The 16,580-nt window shown below is 39.9% G+C and overlaps 1 protein-coding gene across 1 annotated transcript; it reads left to right on the top strand.

Moving 5' to 3' along the window:
• The first annotated feature begins 15,266 nt into the window (after positions 1-15,266).
• LOC129223296 (nedd8-conjugating enzyme UbcE2M-like) lies at positions 15,267-15,836 on the top strand. Its single transcript, XM_054857862.1, has one exon. It carries the CDS (start codon positions 15,267-15,269, stop codon positions 15,834-15,836), a length of 570 nt encoding a protein of 189 aa, XP_054713837.1.
• Positions 15,837-16,580: the final 744 nt, after the last annotated feature.

Here is a 16,580-nt window from a genome sequence, read left to right as displayed (position 1 = left end):
GTAGCCTTATTGCAATTTATTTTTTCAAGGGTTGTTTTGGGAACATTTGCTCCGTCTATCGGTCTAGCTTTATACTTTGAATGATCCCACTTAGATACCATACAGCCAAGATATGTCTATTTATCGGAGCGTCCTTACATAGTAGTGACATAAATACTATTTTTTTTAGAAAAATGAGATTATTTTAGAAACTATTTTTAGACTACTGAATATACCAAGCCTTGCCTTCAATCTTCGAGTTGAACTGAACCATTGCTTCGGTCACTCGTATGGTCAGTGCTGATTCTATATTACCACTTTGTTTGGCACTCTTGGCTTCCTTAAGAGGTTTTCCACCTCCAGCTCAGTCACTTCCTATGCCGGGCTGATGAGTGCTAATAAGCACGAAACTGTTGTCCTCGGCTGGAATGACTGAGCTGGCGGTGTATTTCATGTATTTTTAGACTATTTTTCTTATAGGCTACAAAAGCTGTCGCTTTTTGTAACGGAAGTCAGTGGCAGCCCTGTATCACGTGTGTTTATTAGATTTCTTAAAAGCACAAAGAAAAAAAAACAATAAAAATTTGCTGACGCGTGTTTCAAGGTCACAAGGAACCTTTTTTAAATTTAGTTCCTTGCAACCTCAAATAACGTCTAAAATGTTTACTTTCCATTGCTATGTGTACTTGTTTTTCAACTCTTTTTGCGATATCTCTAGCGAAGTTCGAAAGGTCATTTATTACGAAACAGCAAGAAAAAAAAACTTGGCGAATTAAATCAGCGTGAAACCGAATCCTTTCATTTTCATTTCCCTTATTACTATCATTATATCACAATTATGCTACGCTGTCTCAGAAATGAAAGACGGCGAATGGAAAACCAGCACACCGAGCTCTCTCATTACGATTTTTCTGATGTTCTTTAAATTGGCTCGAACACAAAGTAATCGTTAGGGCTATTTCGTTCTTTACTTTCGATGACTGAGTCAGAGGGGGGGGGGGATATCCTCTGGAAGTTTTTTATTCATCGTTTGTTTACTTTTACGGTTGACAGTTAACGAAAGTCTCCAGGCTTTTCTTGAATGCATAGGTGATTGCAACGTGCAATTAGTCTTCATAAAAAGAGGCTTTTTCTTGTGCATTGCAAAACAATTTTGTTATTCTTTTGGGGAAGACATTACATGCATATATGTTTGCATTTTTTTTTTTTTTTTTTTAAGTGTTTCTACGTATGAGTTAATAGGTCTACTGCGTCGTTTGAAGTTTCGTGGAACACAGCACCAATTCATAAATAGTAGCCGACGCGTGCGAAGCATTCTGTCTTGAGAGCGGCAATGATTTTTTGAGCAATCACGATTGCTTATTGTTCTCACTTGACCTTTCTTGACGTTGTGGTTCCTTTTTCAGTTTGGATCAGCGGCTCTGCAGCACCACCGCCCACCGCCTCTGCAGGCGGCTGTCCCCCGGTCGTGAGCTATCCGCTTTTCCTGGTCGGAGGCGTCCATGTCCGGTACACACACGCCTACGTGCATACACGCAGGTGTATGCACACACACAATCCTGCACATGCATGCACGCGCGCCTACGCACACACAACTATACACACGTAACCACCCAGGAGGAGGGACAAGCTTGGGGGACAGGAGCCTTTTCTAGAAATAATAACTGCAATGAATAGGATCCTGTCGCAACTCGTGATTGCGAAATACATAATTTGAATTCAAAATGTCAGAATTCAAATTAATTAATTTATTTATTTATTTTATTTTATTTTATTTTATTTTATTTATTTTTTTATTTTATTTATTTATTTATTTATTTATTTATTTTCGAAAAACAGTTACAATTTGAGTTTTTTTTATTTTTTGTTTTTCCATTAAAATAAAATATTTCGGCAAGTAAATAAAATAAGCCATTAAAACCAGAACTCAATGCAAATTGAATGTAGGAGAAGCAATGCTAAATACATATGAGGCAGTGAGAAGCAAAGGGATGTAAGTGGACATTTTCAAGTTTTGAGTAAAACGCATTTAAAGATCAGATCCTAGGTAGGCTTTCATTGAAATTTTTTTCTAAATCATGCTGTACAGCAGCAACTACCAGGGCTATTAGTACCATCTCTTGCCCCAAGACAGAGGAGAGGTTCACCTACCATGTGTACTGATTATCTCCAAATTTTAAATTTTGCCACTTACATCCCTTTGCTTCCCACTGCCTCATATAAAAAGTTCATTATACAGTCAAACTCGCTTATAACGAGTCCTGATTTAACGAGAACCCCGTTTTAGAGAGGAAATCAGAAACGGTGCAATATTAAGTCTATGGAAGCATAATTCGCTTTCAACGAGCAAACCCCGCTTAAAGCGAGCAATATTTTTGAGATTCATAAAATTTCTATTGACTTTCAGCTCAGCTTATCCTTTTTCGGTAAATTTTCTTTCACATTCCAAAGTCTACCAAAATTCGAGATCAATCATAAATTCTCAGAACAAGCAATGGCAGAACTTTTTCTACTTTGTGGAGTAAAGAATCATTTAAAAATTATGTGTGATGATTGATGAATATCCCTCAAAAACAATGAATAGACATTCACAGCGAAGTAATCAACTTATTTGGTTCTGTACAGTGATTAAAAAGAAAAAAAAAATTAATTTGAATTTTGTCATCTTGAATTCAAATTATGTTTTTCGCAATCACGAGTGTGTGTTTGAATGTGTGTGGGGGGGGGATGTGTATGTGTAGGCATGTGTGTTTGTGTCTGTGTGCAGTCATGAGTGTGTGGGTAGTTGTGTGTATGAGTTTGTGTGCGTGGGGGGCGGGGTATGTGTATGTGTGTGTGCAGGCATGAATGTGTGTGTATTTGTGTGTATGTGTAGGTGTCTGTATGTGTGTGTATATGTGTTTGTGTGTGCGTGTGTTTGTGTGTGTTGGTGCGTGTATGTATGCGTGTGTGTGTAGGATATGGACGCAACCTGGAGACGGTTTTCGCTAGAGGAGCAGCATCGTGAGGCCGGCCGACGCGGCGGGTGGTGCTGGCAGAGGGTGGCGGCCGCGCCGCTGGGAAAAATGATAGCACGCCAAAAACAGTCAAATGAAAGCAATAAGCAATCGTGATTGCTCAAAAAAAGCCACTATGATGAATTTTTATGATTTTTTCACGAACTCTCTTTTTACAAGCACTCTGTTACAAGGAGCAAATATCGTGGTACCTTTGGGCTCGTCAAGAGCGAGTTCTACTGTATTTACAGTTCCTGTAACTCTCTTAATACGATCACGTTTAATACGAAATCACGGCTAAAACGAACATTTTGTTCGTTAAGTTTGGTTTGCTATCAAATTACATTTAAAATGTCACGCATGATACGTATATTAAATTGAAAGTATCGGTTGAAACGAACAAAAATTTCTGACCTGTTTACTTAAAATGTAAATGAATACTGTAACTTTCTTTTTTGGAAAATATTCATTATTTTGTTGCTTTTGATTATGGTGTTTTATATTTACTTGGAAGTAATTCAAAATGGTTCCAAACTCTTTGTTTGCGAAAAACGTCCGTGGTAGTTTCAACTCCAAACAATTGTACTAAAAAGTACTAGAACAAAAGGTTCATGTTTATTTCAAAGCAGCCTACAACTCGCAGTTGAAGCACTCAGAAGCAAAGGGATAAAAGTGGACATTTTCAAATTTTGGGTAAAACGCGTTCAAATATCTGGTGCTAAGGCCCCTATATATACGAGCCGACGCATCAGCTTAAGATCAGCCTTTTTGGATCGGAGCGCGTGTTTGAGTGGTTGTCTTTTCTGGCGAGTTATCGCGTTTGGTGATTGTTCACTGCGAGCGATTATTAGCGGCACGTGAATTGTTCATTAAATAAAGTATTATTTTCGGCAAATTTGGAGAAATCCGAAACTTTATTATGGTAACCCTGTCAGTGCAACAATGAAAAATCCGATCCAAAAAGGCTAAACTTAAGCTGATGCGTCGGCCTGTCTATATAGCGGCTATATCTGGTGCTAGATAGACTTTTATTGAAAAGTTTTTCTAAATCATGCTGTATAGCAGCATCTACCAGGGCTACTAGTACTATCTTTTGCACCAAAACATAGAAGAGGTTCACCTACCGTTTGTACTGGTTGCCTCCAAATTTTTAATTTTGGTGTTTGAAGCCCTCTGCTTCTCATTGCCTCAACGGGGTTGTTTCCTTCGGTCAAAAGTACTACTTTTAGTCACTGAAATTGATAGAATAAGCAAAAAAAAAAAAAATATATATATATTGTAACGGATTCGGTGCGACTTCCACTTTCTTGAAATGAAAACACAGTTCTTGATAAAAACACAGGAAATTTATTTACACTATGTACAGGAAAGATCTTCAACAACTGCTAAATTATTCATCAGCAATTAAGCAATTATCACACAACACCGTAAACTCTACGTTTACACACGTATTTACTTCCAAATACGAAAACAACACAGCGAAATGCCTCGCTATAAACAGAGCAAAAATGCACTCAGTTCGAAAATCTCAATCGAAACTCAACTGTTTATCCATCGCTAACGGCTTAAATACACCGAAAAGAATTTTCTCAAATATTCCACACGCTTCTCGAAATGCGTTGACCGTTATCAAATTTTATCAATGAACAAAAAGGGAATAGGGGTCGTATATTTTAGCCATATGAAAAAGGGGTTGTATATTCATTACGGGAAACTATTTACAGGTTACGTTCCTACAATAATTACTATTTACAGAATTTGTAACATTGCCCCCTTCCTAAGGACTGCACGTCCCGGGCAGTACAATCCCCAGAAAGGGTGCCGAACTTCTATCACAAGTTCACAATTACACACATTAAATTATAACTAACAGATACAGAAAACACAATAATAACAAGAAATATTACTAAACATTAAAAGCAAAAATTATCTACAACTTTTATGTTATCAACCATGATTGTTTACGTAATACTCATGAACTATGGCCATAGTATGGGGCTAACCGATCATAATGTACAACCCTAGGTTTTGCATTAGGTGATTTTTGGATCCTCACTACGACGTCATTTAGTCGGTTAACGACTTTGTAGGGTCCATCCCAATGCGACTGCAATTTGGGTGACAGACCTTTCCGTCGGATGGGATTCCATAACCAAACCTTGTCGCCTTCGTTGAATTCATGTCCAGTAGACCTTGTGTCGTATCGGGTCTTCATCTTCTCCGCCGCGATGTTGATTCGCTCTCGTGCGAAGTTATGAACGTCTTCCAACCGGGCCTGGAGATCCTGAATGTACTCCTCAGGCGATGAAGGCGCATCCGGAGGACGACCGAAGACGAGATCACAAGGTAGCCGAAGCTCTCGTCCGAAGAGCATCTGAGATGGGGCAAATCCGGTAGTCTCGTGGACAGCACTTCGGTAGGCCAGCAGGAACAAAGGTAGCTTCTTGTCCCAATCCTGTTGATTTCTGGATACCATAAGCGAGAGATTGTTCAGGATTGTGCGGTTAAATCTCTCCACCATGCCGTCCGATTGTGGGTGTAGTGGTGTTGTCCTAGTTTTCTCAATTCCGAAAATTTGACATAGGTCCTTAAACACAGCAGAGATGAAATTCCTCCCTTGGTCGGAATGAATCTGCAAAGGTGTTCCATATCTCGAGATCCAATGTTGAACTAGAGTCTCTGCTACGGTGGTAGCCTCTTGATCTGGAATGGGATATGCTTCCGGCCATTTGGTGAAGTAGTCGATGGAAACAAGAATGTATTTGTTCCCATCAGCAGTTCTTGGTAGAGGACCCAGGATGTCGATCCCAATTCGTTCGAAAGGAACTCCAACGTTGTACAGATGCAGCTTCCCTCTGCTTCTCTTCTTCGGTCCTTTACGAGCAGCACAGGCGTCACAAGAATGGCACCACTTCTCCACGTCATCCTTCGCCTTGCTCCAGAAGAAGCGCTCCCGAACTTTATTGAGGGTTTTCAAGACACCAAAATGTCCTCCAGTCGCACTACTATGTATTTCTTTCAAAACATCTGAAATCCTTGATCGGGGAAGTAGTAACTGCCACCTAGATGCTTTACCGTCGTCAGATTCCCATTTCCGGTGTAGCACGCCGTTCCGTAAATGGAGTGAGTTCCATAAAGCCCAGTATCTTTTTGTTGCAGGACTGAAGATGGAAACGTCCTGCCAGCTAGGGCGTCGACTGTCACTTTCCATGAACTCTAAAATTGGTTTTATGTCGGGGTCTTCAAGTTGATCTTTTCGAACTTGGTCATCACTCCATGGATCAGGTTCTGATGATGTTGGAGTCACTGTCACCTGATAGGCGGTAGGGCTAGTCGTTCCATACTGTTTCTCGATTCGGGAACAATAGTGGCAGTTCTCAGGACAGGGTCTCCTGGATAAAGCGTCAGCATTACCGTGAGATAACCCTTTTCGATGCTTGATTTCCATGTCATATTCCTGGAGCCGCTGTATCCATCTGGCTATCTGACCTTCCGGATTTTTGAAGTTCAAAAGCCAAGTTAATGAGGCATGATCTGTCCGAAGCAGAAATTTTCGGCCGTAGAGGTAATGATGGAAGTGTTCTACAGCTTTCACTATGGCCAGTAACTCCTTTCTGGTGACGCAGTAATTTCGCTCCGACTTTGATAAGCATTTGCTCCAATAAGCGATGACATGTTCATTTCCGTCAATTTCTTGGGATAAAACAGCTCCAATTCCCTCGTTGCTCGCATCAGTGTCCAGGATGAAGGATTTTTCAGGCTGAGGATAGGCGAGGATAGGCGTTGATGTTAAAGCCTCCTTCAGTCGTAGAAATGCGTCTTCGCATTCTTTGGACCATTCAAACTTTTGCTTGCTCTCCGTCAGCTTATGCAAAGGTCGTGCAATGTTGGAAAAACCCTTCACAAACTTCCTGTAGTACGTGCAGAGCCCCAGGAAACTTCGCAACTGATGGATGTTTTCGGGACGACTCCAACTCCTGACCGCAGATACCTTCTCTGGATCGGTTTGCACACCCTCAGAAGAGATGATGTGACCAAGGTAGTTCACTTCCCGGCGGAACAAATTACATTTGGACGGGCTTAACTTCAGATTGGCTTCCTTAAGCTTTTGCAGCACCTTCCTAAGATTTGCCAGATGTTCTTCGAAGCTGCGTCCCACGATGATGATATCGTCTAAGTAGACCAGACAGGATTCGTAAGAGAGTCCTCTTAACACTGTCTCCATAAGACGCTCGAACGTAGCTGGTGCATTGCAGAGGCCGAAGGGCATCACTTTGAACTGCCATAAACCTTGTCCAGTTGTAAACGCTGTCTTCTCTCGGTCATCAGGGTGTATCTCAACCTGCCAGTAGCCGCTCTTCAAGTCCAGGGTCGAAAACCACTTGTGTCCGGAAAGAGTGTCCAAGGTGTCGTCTATCCGTGGAAGAGGGTAACTGTCTTTCTTGGTGATTTCATTCAGTCGTCGGTAATCGACACAAAATCTGGTGGAGCCATCTTTCTTTCGGACCAAGACGATGGGAGAGGCCCAAGGACTGGATGACGGTTCGATTACATCATTCTCCTTCATCTCTTTCAGAAGGGTTTCAACCTCTTCCTTCTTAGCGAACGGTAGTCGTCTTGGATGCTGTTTAATAGGGAGGTGTTCTCCAGTGTAAATCCTATGCTGCGTTAAATTCGTACGGCCAACATCCTCCGATGTAGATGAAAACAGATGCTTGAAGTCATCCACCAATTGTTCCGCAGCAGTTCTTTGGTCTTTCGTTAATGGTGCACTCCCAATTAACTTCGATGTCAAGGACTCAGAAGACACAGTCTCAGGGGAATTGATTCTTCTAATGATGCAGTTTACTGGAGTACAAGTTGCTAACACTTCACCTTTCCGGATATTCCTTGGCCTTTCACTCACGTTGGCGACTCTCACAGGAATTACATCCTTAGAAAGGTCCACAAGCGTAGATGCTACCAGCACTCCTTTTGGGTTATTGCTTAAGTTGGGGGATTCAATGAGTCCAAATCGAAAACTATTGCTTTCTTCAATGGAGCCGGGTATTAATGATTCTGACCTTGAGGGAATTGATAAATCTGTTTGGGCAATTATTTGATGAGCGGATTTTACATCACTTTCTGCGGGAAAGACGGCTATGTCTTCTCTTATCGAGTGCAGCTCATTAGTCTTGAAGTCGAGGTTGAAGTCATACTTCTTTAAAAAGTCCAATCCGAGAATGAAGGGGTCTGTGATAGCAGCAACGAATGCCGTATGACGGTAAGTGGCATTTCCAAACACAATTTCTAAGTTCACTTTACCTTCAATCTCGATCTTGTCACCTGTCACAGTTTGGAGGGTAACGCAGGGCGGCGTCCATAGAATGTTGAGTCCAAATTGACGAGCCACATCTGCTCTAATGATTGTAACATTGGCTCCAGTGTCAATAATCAGTTCGCAGGGAAACCCGTTTACATATGCGTAAACAAACAGTCCATTACTGCCGCCACTCGTCGATGAAATCTGGAAAACTTTAAGATGGGGCTCATTCCAATTTGGCGACCTCTGCCCCGCGAGATTGCCATGGCTTAGTTTTCCTGGACCTGGGAGGGAGAGGTGTTCTTCCCTCTGGTTTCTTGGCGAGCTTCACAGTTTCTACGTAAGTGACCCTCGCCGCCACATTTCCAGCACTTAAGTGATTGTCCATTTTGGTACTTGGGAGCCGAAGTCCTTTTGAGGATTCCTGCAATTTCTTTTATTTGCTTTTCCAGTTCAGCAAAGCGTGACGAAACCGGATCAGGCTCATCAGTTTTCACGCCGCGGATTGAATGGCGATCCTTGCGGGTTGCTTGCTGGGCGGCCTCCAACTTCATCGCATACACAACAGCAGAACTCAGGTCTTTGACATCCGCCATCCGTAGAGCTTTCTGGATTTCCGGATCTCGAACCCCGTCGATGGAGTAGTTGAGTGCCAGGTTGTCTCGAACATCCGCAGGAGAGTCGCAAAAAGCAAGATGAGACAGTCTCTCGACGTCCGCCGCTAGCTCTTGCAGGGTTTCCCCGGTTTTCTGGAAACGGGACTTCAACTGGAGTCGGCTGAAATCTTTCTGGCACTTCTCACCGAAGCGAAGCTCCAACGCAGATGTGAGGGCGGCGAAATCCAGGCGCTGGCTGTCCGGAAGGGTCTGAAGAGTGTCCGCTGCGTCACCTCTCAGGGATGCTGCAAGATGGCAGGCCTTGGTAGCAGAGTCCCATCCGTTCGCTTCCGCCACTATCATGAACTGAGTTTTGTAAACCTGCCACGAAGTTTTCCCATCAAATGTGGCAAGTTTAATGGACGGTCGAGCCACCGATGTGGGAGCGCCAAACTGTACAGAGCTGCTTTCCGCGGTCGCCAATCTCCTTTCCACGTCCTTAACGATCTCTTCTTTAAGTAGATGAAATCTTCTATCTTCTTCTTCAAATTTATTTTCTACAGCATTGAATCGGCTTTCAACGGTATCAAATTTTTCTTCAATAGCATCAACTCGATGCTCTATGTCATTAAATTTATTTTCCATCACAGTCTTTACCGAAATAAGGTCGTTTTTAATTTCTTCTTGGTTAGACGTTAAGTCCTTTTTCAGCACCGTTAAATCGCTTTTTAACTGGTCTTGATTTGCCAACATACTTGCAGTCAGATCACTTTTTAATTGGTCTTGATTAGCCGCCAATTCATTTTTAACAGAGTTGATTGCATCAAGCAGTTGTTTTAATTGTTCATCCATTGCGCGAGTAATCACCATAAAATTAAAGTCCAAATTCAAAAAGTTTTTATTAAAAAATGTCCAAAGTCACACTTACTGCAAGAAAGTCCTGAAGTAGCCCCACGTTGGGCGCCAAATTGTAACGGATTCGGTGCGACTTCCACTTTCTTGAAATGAAAACACAGTTCTTGATAAAAACACAGGAAATTTATTTACACTATGTACAGGAAAGATCTTCAACAACTGCTAAATTATTCATCAGCAATTAAGCAATTATCACACAACACCGTAAACTCTACGTGAACACACGTATTTACTTCCAAATACGAAAACAACACAGCGAAATGCCTCGCTATAAACAGAGCAAAAATGCACTCAGTTCGAAAATCTCAATCGAAACTCAACTGTTTATCCATCGCTAACGGCTTAAATACACCGAAAAGAATTTTCTCAAATATTCCACACGCTTCTCGAAATGCGTTGACCGTTATCAAATTTTATCAATGAACAAAAAGGGAATAGGGGTCGTATATTTTAGCCATATGAAAAAGGGGTTGTATATTCATTACGGGAAACTATTTACAGGTTACGTTCCTACAATAATTACTATTTACAGAATTTGTAACAATATATATATATATATATATATATAATAATAACATGGACCCAGAAAATACTTTCATTTTCCTAACAGTTTTTTTTTTTAATTACGTTTTTAAAATGTCCGATTTTTCAAACAAGGCGTGGTCTTGATGACGTCACAAATGATGCACTTTGGCGCATTTTTCTACCGCGTTTCCACGTTATGATAATCAAGAAACGAACTAAAATTGCGATCTACGCTTGCTATCAGCCATATCGTTGCCAGAACACATGAGTAAAGATGCGAATTCAATATTTTGCTCAGTGAATGGCAACACTAAACGGCATTTCATCATTTGTGATGTCATCGGCAGAAGCGTAAACAATGAAATCGCACCGGTTAAAGTAATTTTTTAAAAATATTAAATTTAAACAAATTATTTTAAAAATGGTCATATCCTATGTTTTTAAGCATGCTTTTTCAGAAAAAAAATATACTTTCAAAATTTTGGAAACGACCTCATTGTAGTTATTTTCAGAAATGGTTTCATTTATTTATATTTTTACTTACTAATGCACAAAATCAAAACTAACAATCTTTATTATTGCAATAATTTTTTTTTTTTTTTTTTTTTTTTTTTTTGCTATGACTAAAAAGCGTTCCTACTGCAAAACAGAATCTTAAGTGAAATCGAAAACGTGTTTGATAACGAAATGGAAAATGTGTTTTTAATTGCCTTCTTTTACAGCAGTTTCTCTTTTGATACCGAGTTCAATATTGAATAACATCAAAGAACGATGTTATCACCGGAAGCGCAATCTGCGATTCCTTTTTATGCGCCACCTATCTTAATTCCAGACTAGAAAAGCAAAATATTTTTGATCTAGAATATTCGCAAAATATGCGTTAAAAATTTGTCTGATAATATAAACACTCACCATTTGCTTTTAATAGTATTTTTATGCACAGCAGAATTGCTGCAAAACATATTTCTCCTGAGTAGTAAAATTTTCCAGAGTGCAGCTTTTTACTTCCTTTTACAAACGAGCTGATGTGTGCATCACATGACTTCCTTTTACTCCAATTTAATGTCATTTCCCCATTGTTGGCAGTTTTAATGTGATTCAAAAGTTTACTCTCTAAATATCACCAACAGTGGCCAAATTGAAACCAGATTAAAAAAAAAAAAGAAATTTAAAAAAGGTCACCAAATTTGTTACCAAGTTGGCGACCAAAAGACTCTGGCTATATATTGCCAAGTGTCCGCCAAATTATAACACCACGTGAGTTTACATCGAAATTAACAACGATTTCCCCCAAAAAAGGGGCAAAAGACCCCTTTTGGAGCATACGAATGCAACCAAAAACGAAGGTGCACAACTAGACCCCACTAGGAGTCTACGTACCAAATTTCGACTTTCTAGGACATTCCGTTCTTGAGTTATGCGATATACATACACACATACAGACGTCACGAGAAAACTCGTTGTAATTAACTCGGGGATCGTCAAAATGGATATTTCGGGTGTCTGTACGTTCCTAGACACATATTCACGTGTGGTCGGGTTGAAAAAAAAACTCAACATTCATTTGGGGCTGAGCAAAACGGAAATTAAGGCTGATTTTTGGGTGAAAATTTTTTCGCGAAAACAATACTTCCTTTTTTGTAAAAGGAAGTATTGTATTCGTAAAAAAGTTTTCACTCAAAAATCGACCTTAATTTCCATTTTACTCACCCTCGAATGAATATTGAGTTTTTTTTTTTTTTTCGACTCGACCACACGTGGATAAGTGCCTATAAGAACGTATAGACACGCGAAATATCCATAATGACGATTCCCGAGTTAATTACAACGAATTTTCTCGTGACGTCTGTATGTATGTATGTGCAGATGTGCGTATGTATGTCGCATAACTCAAGAACGGTAAGTCCTATAAAGTTGAAATTTGATACGTAGACTCCTAGTGGGGTCTAGTTGTGCATTCGGGTGTTTCTAAAGGGGTCTTTTGCTCCTTTTTTGGGGGAAATCATTGTTAATTTCGAAGTAAACTCAAGTGGTTTTTTATTTGGCGGTCAAAAATAATTTCATTTAGAAAAATAAACAAATAGAATTTTCTATTGCTACAAAACAAAGCGAAATTTCAAAATTAAAGTACTTTGGTTGTAACCCAAAGTACCATACCCAAAGGCCATGTTGTAAAACGAAGCAACGAGAAGTGTTTCTTGTATCGAGGATAGGTCATATTACAGTCCTTACATTTGTTGTATAGATGAGCATACTAAGGTTAACAATAGAGCTTCACACCAACACTCAGTTAAAACTCTAGAGTCGAAAATATTTGAGCACTTCACTCGCGCTTTGTGGCAAGCATGGTACTGTCTGACCATCTATTACATGGAAAGGCTAATATCCGGTTTATCGGCGGAAATGGACGTATCTATTAGTTTATAGGGCTCTTAGTTGGTTTGTTTCAAATGTGCACTTTTGCTTCTCTATTATTTAGCCTTAGTTTTGTAAAAATGAAAATTTGCTTACAGCAGCTTATTTTAAATCTAAAGTTATTAGATCCATATTCTTACAGCAAAAATTAATTGATTTATTTATTCACAACGAAGTTTTGAGCGTACCATTTTGCTTTTACGTTCCTGAACGAAATGAAAATATTTTTTTTTCTTTTTGTTGTTTCCATGGTAACTATTTTTGTTTCCCCTATTTTTTTCTTGAAAATGCAATAAATGAATAAGGTACTAGTGACATTACAAAACGCGTGCATAAAAATCCCATCGTTATTTTCCCTTCTCCCCTGCCAGATACATTCAGATGGAATCGTCTTTACTTGGCAGATTGCCGAATTACATACAATCCGTGGTCGAACAGTAATCCAAAGGTTTCGTGAAAGATAGTAAGCAGTTGGGAGAAAAGACTGGGAAAATGGAAAAGTTATTGTTTTCCGTTTTTATTAACTTTTGTTTAAACAGAAAGAGCTCAACTTTAATTTATTTTACCCGCACGGCTTTGCCCGTAGTAGAATATTAAAAGGTCATTTCGTTCGCCTGTATGAATTTCTCGCCAGTTTTCTATGTTAATTTGCTTCCCCATGTTACCGTTCCACGTTATGATGATTTCGTAATTTATTCGTCCACGTTATGATAATTTGCTCGGTAAAATGATCTTAAATCTGGAATAAAACGAGCTGATGTGTGCGTCACATGACTTCCTTTTACTCCAATTTAATGTCATTTCTCCATTATTGGCATTTTTAATGTGATTCAAAAGTTTACTCTCTAAATATCACCAACAGTGGCAAAATCAAAACCAGATTTAAAAAAAAAACCGCCAAATTTGTTGCCAAGTTGGCGAAAAAACTTGGCGACCAAAATACTCGCGATATATCGCCAAGTGTCCGCCAAATTGTAACACCACTTAAGTTTATGTCGAAATTAACAATGATTTCCCCTCAAACAGAGGCAAAAGACCCCTTTAGAAACACACGAATGCAACCAAAAGGAGAGATGCACAACTAGACCCCACTAGGAGTCTACGTACCAAATTTAACTTTATAGGACATACCGTTCTTGAGTTTTGAGACATACAGACGTCACGAGAAAAGTCGCTGTAATTAACTCGGGGGTCGTCAAAATGGAAATTTCGCGTGTCTGTACGTTCTTAGGCACTTATCCACGTGTGGTCGAGTCGAAAAAAAAACTCAACATTCATTCGGGGGTGAGTAAAATGGAAATTAAGGTCGATTTTTGAGTGAAAATTTTTTCGCGAATACAATACTTCCTTTTTTGTAAAAGGAAGTAAAAAGAACAAAATCGAATTTTTGAAAAATCTTTACGATCTGTTCACTCCCTATTTTGCGAACTAATTTTGTGCCAAATTTCATGAAAATCGGCCGAACAGTGTAGGCGCTATGTGCGTAACAGACGGAGATCCAGACTGTCTGCTGTATTATTAGTAACTAGTGGCACCCGCACGGCTTTGCTCGTAATAGAAAATTAAAAGGTCTTTTGGTTCGTCTGTATATTTACAAATCATGTATGATGAATTTCTCGCCAATTAGCTTGTGCCCATGTTACGGTTCCACGTTATGATAACTTGGTAATTTACTCGTCCATCATATGATAATTTTGCGAGGGAAAATGTTCTTAAAATTGGAATAGAAAAAGAACAAAATCGAATTTTCGAAAATTTGCTTCGAGATGCACACCCCCATGCTACAAACTAATTCTGTGCCAAATTTCAGAAAAATCGGCCGAACGGTCTAAGCGCTATGCACGTCACAGAGATTCTGACATATATCCACGCAGAGAAAGCTTTATTAGTGAAGAAGATAAAGATAACCTTATTAAGTTTCTAGCTTTACAACATTGTCGATCATAATACTAGGGAACTTATTATTACAAAAACCGGCTTCCCTACGTATTATATCGTTACCGTCGCAACACACGTTTACGTCGCCGTGTGTTGCAACGGTAACGATTAGAGCCGCTATATACATAGGCCGACGCATCAGCTTAAGTTTTAGCCATTTTGGATCTTATTTTTCATTGTTGCACTGTTAGGGTTACTACAGCAAAGTTTCGGATTTCGCCAAATTTGCCGAAAATAGTATTTTATTTAATAAACAGTTCACGTGCCGCTAATAATTGCTCACAGTGAACAATCACCAAACGCGATAACTGTCCAGAAAGACAACCACTCAAACACGCGCTCCGATCCAAAAAGGCTAATCTTAAGCTGATGCGTCGGCTCGTATATGTAGGGGCCTTAGTAACGATTATATCAAAGGTCTCGTTTCAAAATGCGCGGAATTTATGTGAACAAGAGCAGCCATTATTATTATCAGTTTGATTAATCTACCGTGGCCTCACGGATATCAATTGATTCTGTCCACTTCTACTACCACTCCGCTAGTTTCTACTTTCGCATTCACAATCAAACTGTCTGCATCCATTGAGGATATCTACCAACATGTTGAGATGGAAAACGAGTTGGAAGCAAAAAAGGAAAGACGACCACCAACGAACCAACACGCCCAACAAAAAGTCTTCCTGGTCTTACTTGCGGATCTCCAAAGACATCAACGACCTCAGTATCCCGATGACTTGTGCCATCGACTTTCCCACCGCCGATGACCTTTTCAATTTCAAACTCACCATAACCCCAGATGAAGGATTCTTCAAGGACTATGGCATCGCTTTCAGCTTCGCGGTTGGTCAAAACTACCCATACGAACCACCTAAAGTGAAGTGTCTGACCGAGATTTACCATCCGAACATCGACTTGGAGGGCAATGTGTGCCTGAACATCCTCAGGGAAGACTGGAAACCTGTACTCACCATCAATTCCATCGTATACGGGCTGCAGTTTCTTCTCCTGGAGCCCAACCCTGAAGATCCCCTGAATGAAACAGCAGCCACCCAGTTGAAAATGGACTCCAAGGGATTTGCTTCGAATGTCCGGAGAGTCATGGCGAAGGAGATCCGAGCTGCTGATGTTCGAGCACTGTCGCATTCTCTCAAGTTTCGCCAAGTGGATTAAGATCTCGTTCAGATACGTTTGCGTATACTTGTAAATTTGCAGACAAGTTCTTTGATTTTTTGGGAAAATACAACGATTAGAAATCAAATGGAAATATTTTCAATGCATTGTAAATTATAGAATGGTGTATCAATTGTAGAAATTGAAATTAAAAAAAAAAATTGATTTGAATTTTTGACATCTTGAATTTAAATTATGTTTTTCGCAATGACGAGCGTGTGTGTTTGTGTAGGCGCATGTGTGTGGGTGCGTAAGTGTATGTATGCATGTGTGTGAGTGAGTGTTGTGTACGTGCGTGTAGGTGTTCGTGTGTGTGTGTAGGCGTTCGTGTGTGTGTCTGTGTATGCGTTCGTGTGTGTGTGTGTAGGCGTTCGTGTGTGTGTGTGTAGGCGTTCGTGTTTGTGTGTAGGCGTGTGTGCTATCTTGACAGCAATGGAAAAACTTTTTAAAGCTATTGGCGGTGTTTTCAAGTATTTGGCAACCATGAAATTTAGAAATTGAAGTTATTGGGAAGAGTTCGAAAGTTTTGAATCTGGCGATCTCTTTCAATTGGCGTCAAAACTTTGGCACCTATGCATACGCAAAGGAAGTTTTTCTTTTGCAAACGTAAACGAAGGGTAAAACTTAGGGTTTATTTACTGACAAAGTTGAAAAGGGTTTAAAGGATTAACAAGATTTATGCAATTAAAAGAGAATAAAACGTTAAGGAAGTTTCTAGGAAATTAAAGTACGTATTTTCTAGCC

The sequence above is a fragment of the Uloborus diversus genome, chromosome 5 (genome assembly GCF_026930045.1).
Source record: "Uloborus diversus isolate 005 chromosome 5, Udiv.v.3.1, whole genome shotgun sequence".
Lineage (NCBI taxonomy): Eukaryota > Metazoa > Arthropoda > Arachnida > Araneae > Uloboridae > Uloborus > Uloborus diversus.
Note: the sequence above shows the minus strand (reverse complement) of the source record. Positions and strands in the feature narration are given on the sequence as shown.